Raw genomic sequence first — 13,051 nt, forward strand, 5'->3', positions numbered from 1 at the left:
ACTAAGAAAGGCTCGAGGTACACCTAGGCACTTCTTATAAGTTGTGAATGCGAAAGCATGCAAGCCGCTCGTCCGCTCCCTTGTTTCGTCTGCTGTGTACTTTTCCTCGCCGGTCAGCGCGCTCACTCTCCTCGGCGTGCTGACCTTGGACGGTCCGTTTTAACGGCGCGCTGACGGGCGCGCAGCGCCATGGGGTGAGCGGTCGTGGGAACTGACGCGCAGTGGCCAATGGGAGCCTCGTCGACGCGTGCCAGCGAACGGGACCGAAGCCGAAATCCATCAGCTTTACTCCGCTCTCCGCTCCTTTGGGATCGAGGAAGCTAGGTGCCATTGTCTAGGTTTTTCGCGTGGTTTCATTCCTGGGAGCTGGCTTCACTTGGAGAAAGGTTTTAAAGTGCCATTTGGTGCGGCTCACTCCATGGGACAATTAATGCTTTCGTAACATCCTTTGAGGTTCAACCAAGGAAAGCAAGGCGTTAAAGAAAAAATATTAATCAGCCTACGTCGACGTCGGTGTGGGCTAAGCAAGTCAATAATGTCATACTTGGTTTTGTAGGTTATGCGTTTTACCTTCGTCAAGATTTCGATGAATAAATATTGAGACATTTAGTGACGTCGCATTTCCTCCTGGTTTTATCTACAACTGCCGCTCCGCACAACTGAGGCATACTCTAGTCGGCGACAATCGTTGAAGAACAGTATATTGAAAAAAAAACAAAAAAACGTCGACGAACTCCTGAAAGACATGAGCAGTCTGTAGACGACAGAGATGAATTTGTCACTTTAACTACATACTAGTTTAATTTAAGGCTTAATGAATAATAGTGGTTGCATAACTGTTTAATATTTTCTTTATTTAAGGACTATGCACCCTTATATCGGTGCATATATTATGTGCACGATTATTCCATTTCATAAATGTCGTTACGAAAGTACTGCACCCTGACAACAAGAAATAAAATGCGAACAGCCGTGCATCGTCGAGAGAAAAAAAATAAGTCATAGAACACACACGCCTGCCGGATGGTAGACGGTTGGCCAGGCATTTCTTCCATTCTGACGGCAGTTACAAACACCTGCCCTCCCAACGCGCCTTGTTTTAGGCGAGAGAGACACGTGCTGGCAAGTCGTCGTCACTCCCCAGGATTGGGCACAGGGCAAGGTAATGGCGCCTGTCGGAAGTATGTACAAAACGTCCGTCTCACCTCCACCTCAGGCAGGCGCACGCAACCTTTTGACCTCTTTTTTTTTTCATTTCGACAATGCGCCGGTTATGACCATTCCACTTTTCTTTTTTTTTCTCTTTCTAAGTGGACGGTAACGAAGTCACATTTTATTTTCAATTTAGGCACCTAGGTTTTTGAAGTTTCCTTGGGCTTAACGCTCCAAAACATTCATTCTGCGAAAAGGGCCTTGTCATTTGTGATTAGGAAACTGACAAGGAATTTAGAGTCAGGACAGAAGGTACTCTACATGCTCTCTAACATTTCTTACCAAGATTATAAAAAAAAATACTCTTTACACTGTACAGGAGACGAGCTATATAGAGCTTATTTAACTTAAGCGGGATAAGAGCATTTTGCAGTTTCTTGTTGAATAAATTATCTGGTCAAGCTCCAATTCAGTTTTGCGTTATACAGGATGTTTCTTTTATAAAATACAGATTTTGTTTTAAGCGGAGAAAGCTACATAATTGCCGCCTGCGTAAGTGAGTTAGTTATACAGCCAGGTGGACATTATGTTCAAGAGAGAATTCAACTAGTAGATGACTAATTAACGGAAATTCGCTAATTACTTTTTATTTGAATGTTTTAGTTCACAAGTTTATATTGGAGAAACGAGGCAATCAATCTTGAAGGCCAGTCCAGTTTTTATTAAAAGATCGTGCATCGAACACGCAATCCGAGGGTTTTGGAGTACTTTTTTTTTCTGGAAATCTGTCGATACTGTTGCGACGGCCTTTCTTGGCACCGTCCTGGAGTTGGCCTTCACCTGTCGACAACGGCAGCAGAGCGTTTTTTTCGTCGTCAAGACACGAATCTCTTAAAAGGCAGATGCAGAGAGAAGAAAAAAGAAACTGTTAACAGCCTGGACGGGAAAAGAATGCCATAAATTATATTTACCACCAACGGAAAAAAAAAATATTTGAGAGCTATATTTTTGGCGCAAAACGAATGTAGTTGGCGCCCAAGGGAGGCGCATTAGTCACGCGGTAGGCCTGCGTGCTGCCGCGCTCCGCTTTCGCCGCCGCAAGTCAAGTAGAAAACACATGACCGGCGAAAACGGACGGCGCGCGCTGATTCCCATAGCAACAACCCAGGACGCTATGACGGGGACATAAGCCAAGCCGCCAGGTCACAGAGTGCGCGCAAGTTGCCAAGGAAACTGCCGCGCGGCGCCCGTTTTCGTCGCTCATGTGGAAGCGGTATCACATCAGACACACCAATTTCTCGTTGAGAAAAACGCGCAAATGAATTTTAGAACGAATTAAAAGATTACCAAAGAGCACATTGTGGATGTCGCTAACGCCTCGTTTGTAATGTTCGTCCAAAGGAACCTTGAGAGTCAGGGATGATAACTGTCTCGCCTCCGGCCAACACGAGAAAAGAGGGAAAGATGGAACTCCCCTCTACCCGAGACTCTTTTTGTGTGTCCCTGACTTGCTTCCGTCCCCCTACTGGATTATAGAAAATTAACCCGGCACTCAAAATTCGTACAAAAGCAGTTTGGGGTTAGTCGCGGTGGCCTGATCGCTGTCGCGCTTCGGCCGATCGGTGGCTGAAACGGCTACTACACCTCTCGACGTCAGCCTTGCCGCAGCTTTGCTCGTCCCGAGACAAACTACGCCATGATTGAGGCGGATGTCACGTGCCCTCCGCTGGCTGCTCTCCGAGTGCTTGCCAGAGTGGGCCGAGAACAATAAAAAATACAACTATCAGGCTCAAAATAAAAACGTGCGATTGTCATTTACGGATATTGTGCATCATATTGAGCCTATTTCAGAACATGACGGGTATATTTGAAATTTTGTTGAAGTGTCCCTTTAAAAGGATCACGATTAGAGCCAGGCGTACAACTTACGGGAAACCACGGAGCGGCGGGTGCCTCGGAAAGGGGCAAATGACTCCGTCGCGAAACTTCAGTGGAGAGGGTACTGCCATCGCTTCCTTCTCAGCCACATTGCTGTGTACGTGTGTTCGTGTGTGTCTGGTTTAGATTGAAGCCTACGAGGGCGAGGCATCTTGGACGACAAACTGAACCTTTGACGTAATTGATTCTCGGCCTTGATGCCTGGAATCTCCTGAGCGGGACATGAGGAGAAGTGTGCCTACAAACCTTTCCAGCGGCAATCTCGAACGAAGCGATTTCCAGCTCGCGTTCCTGCTTTTGAGAGTGTACTTCAGTGTTGCCCGACTGCGTTGCGCTGTAGGGTTTCTCGTCAGCCGGCTGACGTAGCCTGTGTAGGCGCAATTTCGAACGCTGGTGGCGGCTAAATTGCTGCATTTTTTTTTTTTTGGTTTTGTTTTATGAGGAATTGAATTTCTCAGGAACCTTTAAAGAAAGCAGTGCACTATTTTGGGGAACCAAAACTAATCAATTTTTCTTCCATCCCTGCTTAAGGAAACAGATGCAACTGAAATGTTTGTTTCATTTTGTGTAGAATTTTTTGTATGGCACCATGCGTTCAGCCGTGTCAATCTACAATGGTTTCAACTGTCGGAAATGTTTATCCCTACATGATATCCGAACTGCATGGGTAATCCCCGCTCAGAACATGAAATTCAACGAGCCTCATCAATCAAACAACATATTTTGTACGTACCCAATGGCGCAGCATTATACGAACGGGATTTGAGAAAGGTCTCGAAGAACACATCATATCTTATATACAGTGTCGACGATAGTCACTTTACGAGGATAAGACGGAATCCGGCTTCTTTTGGGGCACGTCTTGAAGAGAGCTGCTTTTTTGCACAGCACCAATGCAAATAAACGAACGTATCTAATCTGCCTCATAACCCGGACCCGACCCAATCAGTTATTTTTCCTAGAGACCGGTAACATAGCCGGGAAGGCTTTTTGGAGATTATTTCAAGGGAAATAATCCTCGAAGGACGTTGAACGGCCCGCGTCGAGGGCTTCCTGACGTTCGCTCTCTCCATTCGTTTCCCGCGAAGGCCGAGCAAGCTACGAGCCAAAGTCTTAGCTGCTTCTCACAGTGGAAGGTAACACAAAAAGGGTGAGCATCCATAACAGGCAAATAAAGTAAAAACTTTCAAGAAATGGCGGCGAACTCTGAGTGCACAATGCAGCAGAAGACTCGTGCTTACCGGGTTTCCGCAGCTCAGGTGGGTTGCAGAAATTTCTGGCTGATAGGGGACGCTCGACTCGCAAAATAGCGGCGGCCAGAGAGCTCTTTTTTCGAAGATGTATACACCGACCTGGCGGGTTTTACGTCACTGAGCCCCGGCGGGGCGGCGATCGCGCCGGATCGGCGAGGCGGACGAGGTGTGGGCAACACGGCGGGCACTTTGCGCCTGCGACGCAGCGGTTCGGCATGCCGTAAAGCTGCGTGCCTGTTGCTTTTACTGAAAGGCACTGCAAAAGTAGTGGAATAACCTTCCAAAAGTTCCAGACGGTCGTTGACAGATGCATAAAATGAATAACCTGCGTGGATCGAAAAAAAAAAAATGTTCACCTCGCACGGACGACAGCTTGTGGGGATCCGGCCATTTCGGTGCAGGACGTTTCGGTGTAGGACTTTTCGGTGCTGACTTTTCGGTGCACGCACTTTTCGGTGCACGTACTTTTCGGTGCACGGACGTTTCGGTGCACGGACATTTCGGTGCACGGTCTTTTCGGTGCACTGGCCTTTCGGTGTAGGAAGCAAGCCTAACATCTGAGGCCAGACCCAAGATTTTAACTTGAAGCATCGTTTATTCACAAAACACGTGCAATCAAAAATTTAAAAGGATACGTTACGAGCAACGCCTCTGAGAAATCGAAGAGCATGGTTGCGGTCATACTCTCTAGCGAGTGTCTGCAGGCGCTGGGAAACCTTCACATATTTTGTTGCCGGCTTGAATCGCTGCCCCATCTCAAGTTGCGTGAGCCGGTGAAGCTGCATGCAGTCCTCTCTTTGTAGAACCTCCAGGAACCTCCAAAGGGACAGGTGAGAGCACTGCACACGAGCCTGGAAGCCCCTGTGCCATGCTTCCACCGAGTTGGTGGTCTTGGAGTCGCACTGGAGCACAATTTCATGGTGATTCCAGAGTTCCACAGGAAACTCTGCGTCTCGCCTTCCCCCAGCCGTTGGCCGTCCTATGAAGGTATCTTCAAAGTAATCCATCACTGGCTGCAGATCTGAGTCTACGCTGGACGCCAGTTTGGTGAAGATATCCTCCACATCACTCCGGGGTACCATGGAAAGAGCAGCTATCATGCGGGCCTCCAAGTTGATTTGAGGATCACAAGCATATAGTTCTTGCAGTCAAGGTTCAATCTGAAGGATTGAACCTTGCGATAAACGCACTACGATAGATGAAAGAAGCACCCACGCACGTCGGATGTTGGCAAGACCGTCTTGAAAGCGTTAATGGCTGCAAACTCGTAGTTTACTATTATGGTGCTTGGCACGGAGACCTCTCCTCACTCGCCAATAAGGGCGCTCAGAGCTCGCGTATACGTAGGACAGTTTTTACGGGTTAGCAGCATATAAGCCGCGGGCAGAACAGATCCGCCAACTTCACAATGTAGGCTTTAGACTTGAAAAAAAAGTTCTTGTGCAACCTTGAATGTACCGTCGGCAAACCATTTCTTGGATGTTTGAAGAACTTCAATCATCTGCGGACTGCAGAAAATAAGGAAGCGGTCCTGATCTTGCACACGGGAGTCGAATACAAGAAACCTCGAGCCGTCTTTCTTCGACGCGTAGTTAGCTGGAATGGCAACGTCTCCTAACCTCAAGGGTAGGGGTATGGGCCTTTCCTCCTTTGCACGAACTCTCCTGCACGTAAAAAAAGTTGGGATATCGTTTGCATCACGGTTCAAAACAGTGACACATGTGAATAAGAAATGCGTCCAATGTACGATTTTAAACACTACGAGGGGCTACGCCCTAAACACCTCTAGACTGTGACATAAAAATAGCAAACGACTAGGGAAGTAAGAGGGGGACAAGACTGCTTATAGTCGTGAACTGTAGCGCGCGCCTTGTTACTTATTCAGCTTTTATGCGGAGCGCCATGCATTTAAGCGCCCTGTCCTGTTCCCCTCTTATTTTCGCAGTCGTTGGCACTTCCTTTTTATTTGGCAGTCCAGATGTTTAACCGACTAGCCCATCAGAGGTACGCGCTTAAACACCTTTTTTAACTGTAAAAATAACGAAAGTATAGTAAGTATTTTCCCACCGCCATTTTCCATACCTCTTCTAAACTTTCTCCTCCCAAAATACTGTAAAACCCTTAATGTTCGCGAGCACTCAATTTTCGCGAATTTCACGAATTGAAAAATTCGCGAAATTTAAGGGCGCGCGAAAATTTCGGCCCTTAAGATTTTCAATGCAGGCGTCTGGAATTCGCGAAATTTAGTGGTCGCGATTATGTCATCTGTGACCAATTCGCGAAAAATAGGGGCCGCGAAAATAAAAGGTTTTACAGTATATTATTAAGGTCTATATTTGCAAACTGGGTAGCAATTATAGTAGCCTAAATGCTTACCTCAATGTTCTGTTGATGGTATCTTGAGGTGGCAGGTAGCTACACGCTTCCGGCGTCATCTCGGTGATGAGGCGTCCGACAACGGCTTGGTTGCATTCTTCCGTTGTTTTGGCTCTCTCCTTCACCGAGGAGTAAGCCAACTTGGCTTCTTGTTCCATTCGGCAGGTGGCATGAGTATGTTCGTTGATGAGTTGCACGACTTCCCCATCAATGGCATGTGCTCTTGCTTTGCATTCGAGCCTCCTGCTGCATTTCCAATATGTCTGCGAGGAATCTAAGGTGAATTAAATCGAAGTCGTTTAGAGGTTGACCCTTAAGGACCGTCCACACTGCCCCATTTTCTTACGTCAAGTTACGTAACGAAATATTACGTTGAAGTCACCGGGGCTTCTGTGCTTCATATTAAGTGAGGCTACCAGTTCAAGGAGAAAGCATGACACGCGACATTTGAGGCAGGAATGTATCGGTCGTAACGTAACTTAACGTAAAAAATGAGGCAGTGTGAATCAGCCTTTAGTCTGGTATGAAAGGGAAGCTGAAACACTTCCTAAGAGAAAGACAAAAAGGAGGGACATGTGATGTTTGGCGCGTTTTATTCCCTTGAATCTGAATATCAGGTTCGTTTGCTTCCAAACATGTAACTAAACGCGACAAAACACGAAAAACCGCCGACCAGTCGTGGCGTCATACTAGGATCTTTTGGCAGCCAAGCGCGTGTCGCTCGTGTGGGCAGCGCGTGCAATTGCAAGCTTTCCAGGTACATTCCCCCGTATTGACACCAGTCGTGACGTCTCTTTCTGATTTAAAAAAAAAAAAGTGTGCTTGCATATCTTTGACAGGCGCTGTAGATACGCGAGAGCGGAGGTTCCGAAAACTCCTAATATGACGCCCCGCCCCGGGAAGGGGGGCTTCAGTTGTACTTTTAAAAAAAATAATTTCTGCAGCCTCCATGAACCACATTGAAAAATAATCTCGATATTTGTGAGCCTGGAGGCGAAATGAAGACGATTTAGGCGTTTTCCCTCAAATACAAAACCGCTTCAGTTTTCTTCATTAATAATTAACTAAGAGTCATATCCCATCATAGTGATATTATTCTATTCCATATACGATTAGGCCACAAAATACGCTAAGAATAAGCTAAACAAATTAATTGACTTCGCAGTCTTTCTTACACATTTGAAAGCATATCGCTATTTAATGTTTTAGGGAAACAGCACTCACCTTCTCTTTGAAGCAGCGCTCCTTGTCGTATTCGAACCGTTCGTGCAGAAGTTTGGACCCTGCACGTTTACTTCGCAAGTAGACCGCCATCCTAAAGCTACCACCTCGACTCAAACAACATCAAATGCAATAGGACGATGACATGCAGATGCCGCGTTTTTATTCTTGTTTTTGGACAGTAGTTAGCGCTGTACCAACGTTCCTGGGGCACCAGTAGGTTTTGTTTCTAAGCGGACGTTGTAGATAACGAAGTCTGTGGTTTGGGGTGGGTTTGAGGTTCTTGGAAGGGAAAAAAAGATGTGTTCCGGGTTTACCTTTCGTTTATGGCTTTAGTGCTATTTGTAGAGGTTTTCGCGAAGACTATTTTTCTAAGCGGACCTTTTAGATAACAAAGTGTGTAGTTTGGGGTTGGTATGAGGTACTTAGAAGAGAGCAAAAGATTCGTGCTTATGACACTGTTTCTGTAAGTGCATAATGTTCGGAAAAACAAACGAGGTAGCTGTGCTCACACGTCACGGTTTCCGTACCTTATCTTCTCGGCTTTAATTTCAACCTATTCTATTTTGCACTAGTCTCGGGTAGTTTGGAAAAATGATCCTCATTGTCCTTTGTGTGTCCCCGTTGCCCTTCTTTTTTGTTTCCTAGTTTAATTCTTGTAACTTAACAGTGACTTGAAAGGGTTTTGCCCTTTTGTGTCCTCTAGTGTCAAGGTTCAAAGTTGCTACTGGCTTGAAAAGATTTTGACTAAATCACTGTTGGTGCCTTCGAAGACGGTGTGCATGCTTCGTTTAGGTGTTATAAAATATATATATATACGATTTTTTCACGTTAAGGTGTTTTTGCGCGAGCTATGTGTCGAAAGAACTAGTGTCGCTTGAAGCATTCTCGCTTATGGTCGGAGTAGATTATAGAATTGCGGACTTCAGTACGTGGCTACATATTTTACAGCAGCGTGCTTCAAGTTGAGTATCCTTCTGCAGCTGGAAGAGCTTCAAGAGCGGCAAGCGCGGTCTCAAGCCGGCTGAGATGACTACAAAATCCGTCCAAACAGGCACGCTAATAATATCGAGCAAAATAGTGCAAATTCTAGCACATTTGGCGTAGTCACACTTGTTGTTCATAATTACTTCGGCGATTTTTTTCCTTAAACACTATGTTTGTTTAGGACGTCAAATCTAGCTCGGGCTACTCTCGGTGTTCCCCTCATGCGGCCGATCCGTTGAAGACGGGAATCGAAAAGTCTAAACAAAGTTTAAGTCTGAGTTTAGACATGAATTTTGACACACTGCTATGCCTGTTTTTAGCACAGAGATTTAGGGCGCATTGTGTTTAGCTCCACTAATATACGATGAAGCCTTCGCTGAGTTTGTGAAATTGTTGGCATGCAATTTTCTCTAAAACAATAGGGGGCGGGGGGGGGGGGGGTGTCTTTAATTCAATTGCATGCAGGGAAATATTACATTTGGGATGAAAAGATCTTGAAACTATGAAAATAATAATGTCGTTAAGCAGATGCATGCAATTTTACAGCTGATGACATGTCCAGGGCCCAAGCTTAATATTAAATCAGACATCTTATTGGAGAATGCAGCCTTCACCATGTGCACTCATGGATTAGTGTTTGAGTGTTGCAATCTACCCCAACAATAAAAAAAAATGTGGCCACACATTTTTCTTTGTATAGCTTTTTTTAACATCTTTCTGATTGATTTGGAGCCGGCACCCTGGCCGAAATGCAACTGGCGCCAATTTTGATTATCCAGGTCCTCAACACAGTTAGACCTGCGTTCTTACTCGGCGTGGGGGGCGAGCAAGCACTATACCCGCTATCGTCGCAACCATCTTCGACAACCGCATTCAAATGGCGCGTGCCAACAAGCCACAACAAGAGCGGATTGCCAGTCATCATCGACTTCTAGCACCGTTTGGATGAAGCCCTCGCCGACGACGATAAGCCAGTCTGCTTTGCGCATCGAGGGTCAGGTGATACCAACCGAGACTACTCAAGCGCTCAGCACTTTCGCTTCGTAGGGCAGCAAAACGACAAAGGAGCCGTGGACGACAGCGTTCTCGGAAGCAAGGAGGACGGCGACTTCACAACAGTCGGCAGAAAGAAAAAGAGAACTCAACACGGAGGATCTCAACGGAGCAAAGGTATCGTGAAACTTCCTAATACGGCACGCACCGTTCTGTTCGCGCCAACCGTTCCCGCTACAAACCTGAGGAAAATCAACCGCCAGCTGCTATCGGACGAACTGGAAGCACTGGCTCCGGGCCAGTTTAGCGAGGTACCAGCGAATACACGGAAAAACATAATAGCCACGGATGCGAGGACGGAGGCGGGGATGCTAGAGCTCCTCATTCTAACCAAAATATGCGGGTTGCCTGTCTGCGAGCTTTCCTTCCTCGCTCGAAGAACTCGCGAGTAGGTGTAACTTAGGACGTCGGCAAGGATATCACCGAAGACAAACTTAGTAAGATAATCGACAGAGGAGTGAGCGTCGTGCAAGCTAGGCGCTTAGGTAAAACGCAAGCAGTCAAGGTTGTGTTTGGGGGTGACGAGCTTCCTGCCCATGTCAAGATTGGATTAGTAAGGCAAAGCGTCAGGCCCTTCAATCAGCGTTTTCTACAGTGCCGACAGTGCTTTCGCATCGGACACGTAGTGGCAACCTGCCGTAACAGCGCCATTCGTCCGAAATGCGCACAGGTTCATGGTGATGAAAACTGCACTTCAGCACAGAAGTGCGTAAACTGCCAGCAAGCACACGATGCAACCTCGTCGGAGTGGCCAAAGCTCCAAAAGGAGGAGGAGACCTGCAAGGTCAAGGTGCGAGAGGACATCACGTTTTTGGAAGCTGCCAAGGTATTTGAGGAACAACGAAAAATGAAAAGGATCAACAAGCAACAATCAGAGTATCCCGGAACGGGCACTTCGCAGCCTAAAAGTCAGACCACCGCGCAAGAAGTCGGCCCTGGGGCACAAGACAGTTCTTGTCCGGCAGGGGCAGCAGAGGCCGATAACCCACACAACGGTGACAAAGACAACCACGCGAGGGGCCTCACCTATCGCGATGTTACTCAGGGTATCCCCCCAAATCCGGCAGCGGACAAAAAGAAGCCACGTTACCATCCCGAGACACAGGGGATACCGCCAAAGCCAGCGACGTCAGTTCCAGAGTCCGCTGAGCGCTCTAGCGTGAGCAAATTTATCAACCTGGTGTTCAACACAGTGCGCCGGCTCCTCGAGCTGATGCCGGCATCGGGGTTCTGCACAGCACTAAACAGTCTTCGTTTCCTGGAGGGCCTCTTTGGGGCGGTCTTCTAGATGAACTGCACATAGAAGCAAGCAAAGCACGGGACGGCAGCACAAGCCCCCAGAGGAAACACAATCACTTGAAAGTTGAACGGCACCGACCGTCCTACAGTGCAATGCCAGGGGCCTCAACGCCAAGCACGGTGGGATTAGAGGGATCGTGAAGCTTTGGAATTAAATTTGGTTAATTTTTAATTCAATTTAGGAATAACGGTGGATAGTTTTTTTGTCAATTCTGGATCTGTATCTCCAGGCAACGGTACTCGAGTAAAATTAACGCAAATTTGTACAAAGAAATGGCGTATATATCGGTTCATCGATTGCTCCAGTGCTAGCAGAAATATACCTTAACAACATGGATGCTGCCGTAACGGATAAATGGAATTGTATATTATCGAGTACGGGCTTTGTACGGAGATATGTCGATGACATTTTCATCTGCTCATTTCGCGAAAAGAATATACTCGAGTTGGAACGGACAGTGAGGGGAGCGGCGCCGGAACTTAAGTTCACCTTAAAAAAGGCGGACAATGGTATTTTACGATTTCTCGACTTACGCATTCACGTGGAGGGGGTTCATGTTGGGAGTACGGAAAAAATGGCCGCAAAACCCGTTTTGAGTAGGAAAAGTTGTCATGCTAAATCAGTAAAAGCAGGTGTAGTCAGATCTCTAATTAGCAACGCACTGGATAAGTCGTGTGCTGCCATTTTATGCAAAAAAAAGTAAAAATAAACGCACACAATTCAGAGATTGCTAAACACATTAGTGAGTGTAACGATTGTACGGCACATTGGTCGCAAACTGACATTGTGCACAGAGAACCCAACAACACTAAGAGGGTCATAAGAGAGGCAGTTCGTACCAAATCCATCGGTAATTGTATCAGCCATGCTTCGATGCAACTCGGAAGGAGTTCGAAGAGGTTTCTTAAAATCTAGTTTTCTTCTTTTTTTTGTAATGGCTGTAGGTGAACGTGGAATTAGTCCTTTTGAGGGCAGAGGTTCAGTTGGAAGTCATATCAGTTCTCGTTTAGATAAAGCATAGCCTTTCGAGACTCCGGCTTGAAAGGAAGTGGGTCTGTGTGTTTGTTTTGTTTTGTTTCTTTTGTTCAAGGGATTGAGGTCACCGTTTTCAGTTTGGGATTGAGGTCACCGTTTACGGTTGAGGTGAAGACCAGTGCGGGTAGTATTGTATAGATAACAAAGGTTGACCTTGTGACGTCGTTGGTCGGTGGTTAGGTTGTGGGTATATAAGACATTGAGGAAATAAACACAGTAGCTGAGTTTGAGACCTTCTTTTCCCCTGTCTTTCTTCTTTGACTCTGTTTCCCTGTTTTCGCCTCAGTCTCGGGTTTTCTACATCATGATCAACAGCTACGTGGCGGCTGTTGAAACCCGTTTGCTCTAGTGACGTAGACCTCCTCGTTAGCTCCGTTGGTAGAGCGCTCCACTGGAAATGGAGAGGTCCCTGGTTCGATACCAGGACCAGGTGTATTTATTCAGCCCCTTAGCTTTGTTTGGAGATGGATGTTTGTTCACTATCCCCCTTGGTCCCCGTTTCCAGGGGATTATTATCAATATTTTTATTAATTGGTGCTTTTTCGGGTTTCGTGCCGTGGCGGTGTTTCTTTTTTAATATTTGAGACGGCCAACAACTCTCAAAAAGAAAACATGGACAAAGGCTCCGAGCGCCGGGTGGCGGAGTTGTGTGTGTTCGAGATAGACCAACACATCTCCGCAAAACACCCGTCAGAGGGTTGCGATGATGTTTAACTCAGTCCCGTTCATACATCAG

General features: G+C 46.6%; 1 protein-coding gene across 1 annotated transcript; it reads right to left on the bottom strand.

The window, feature by feature from the left end:
* Nucleotides 1–4,966: 4,966 nt before the first annotated feature.
* Nucleotides 4,967–5,443, bottom strand: LOC120844315. Its single transcript, XM_040216022.1, has one exon. The coding sequence runs from the start codon at nt 5,441–5,443 to the stop codon at nt 4,967–4,969; it is 477 nt and encodes a 158-aa protein (XP_040071956.1).
* Nucleotides 5,444–13,051: the final 7,608 nt, after the last annotated feature.

The sequence above is a fragment of the Ixodes scapularis genome, unplaced genomic scaffold, assembly GCF_016920785.2.
Source record: "Ixodes scapularis isolate PalLabHiFi unplaced genomic scaffold, ASM1692078v2 PGA_scaffold2__306_contigs__length_199485367, whole genome shotgun sequence".
Lineage (NCBI taxonomy): Eukaryota > Metazoa > Arthropoda > Arachnida > Ixodida > Ixodidae > Ixodes > Ixodes scapularis.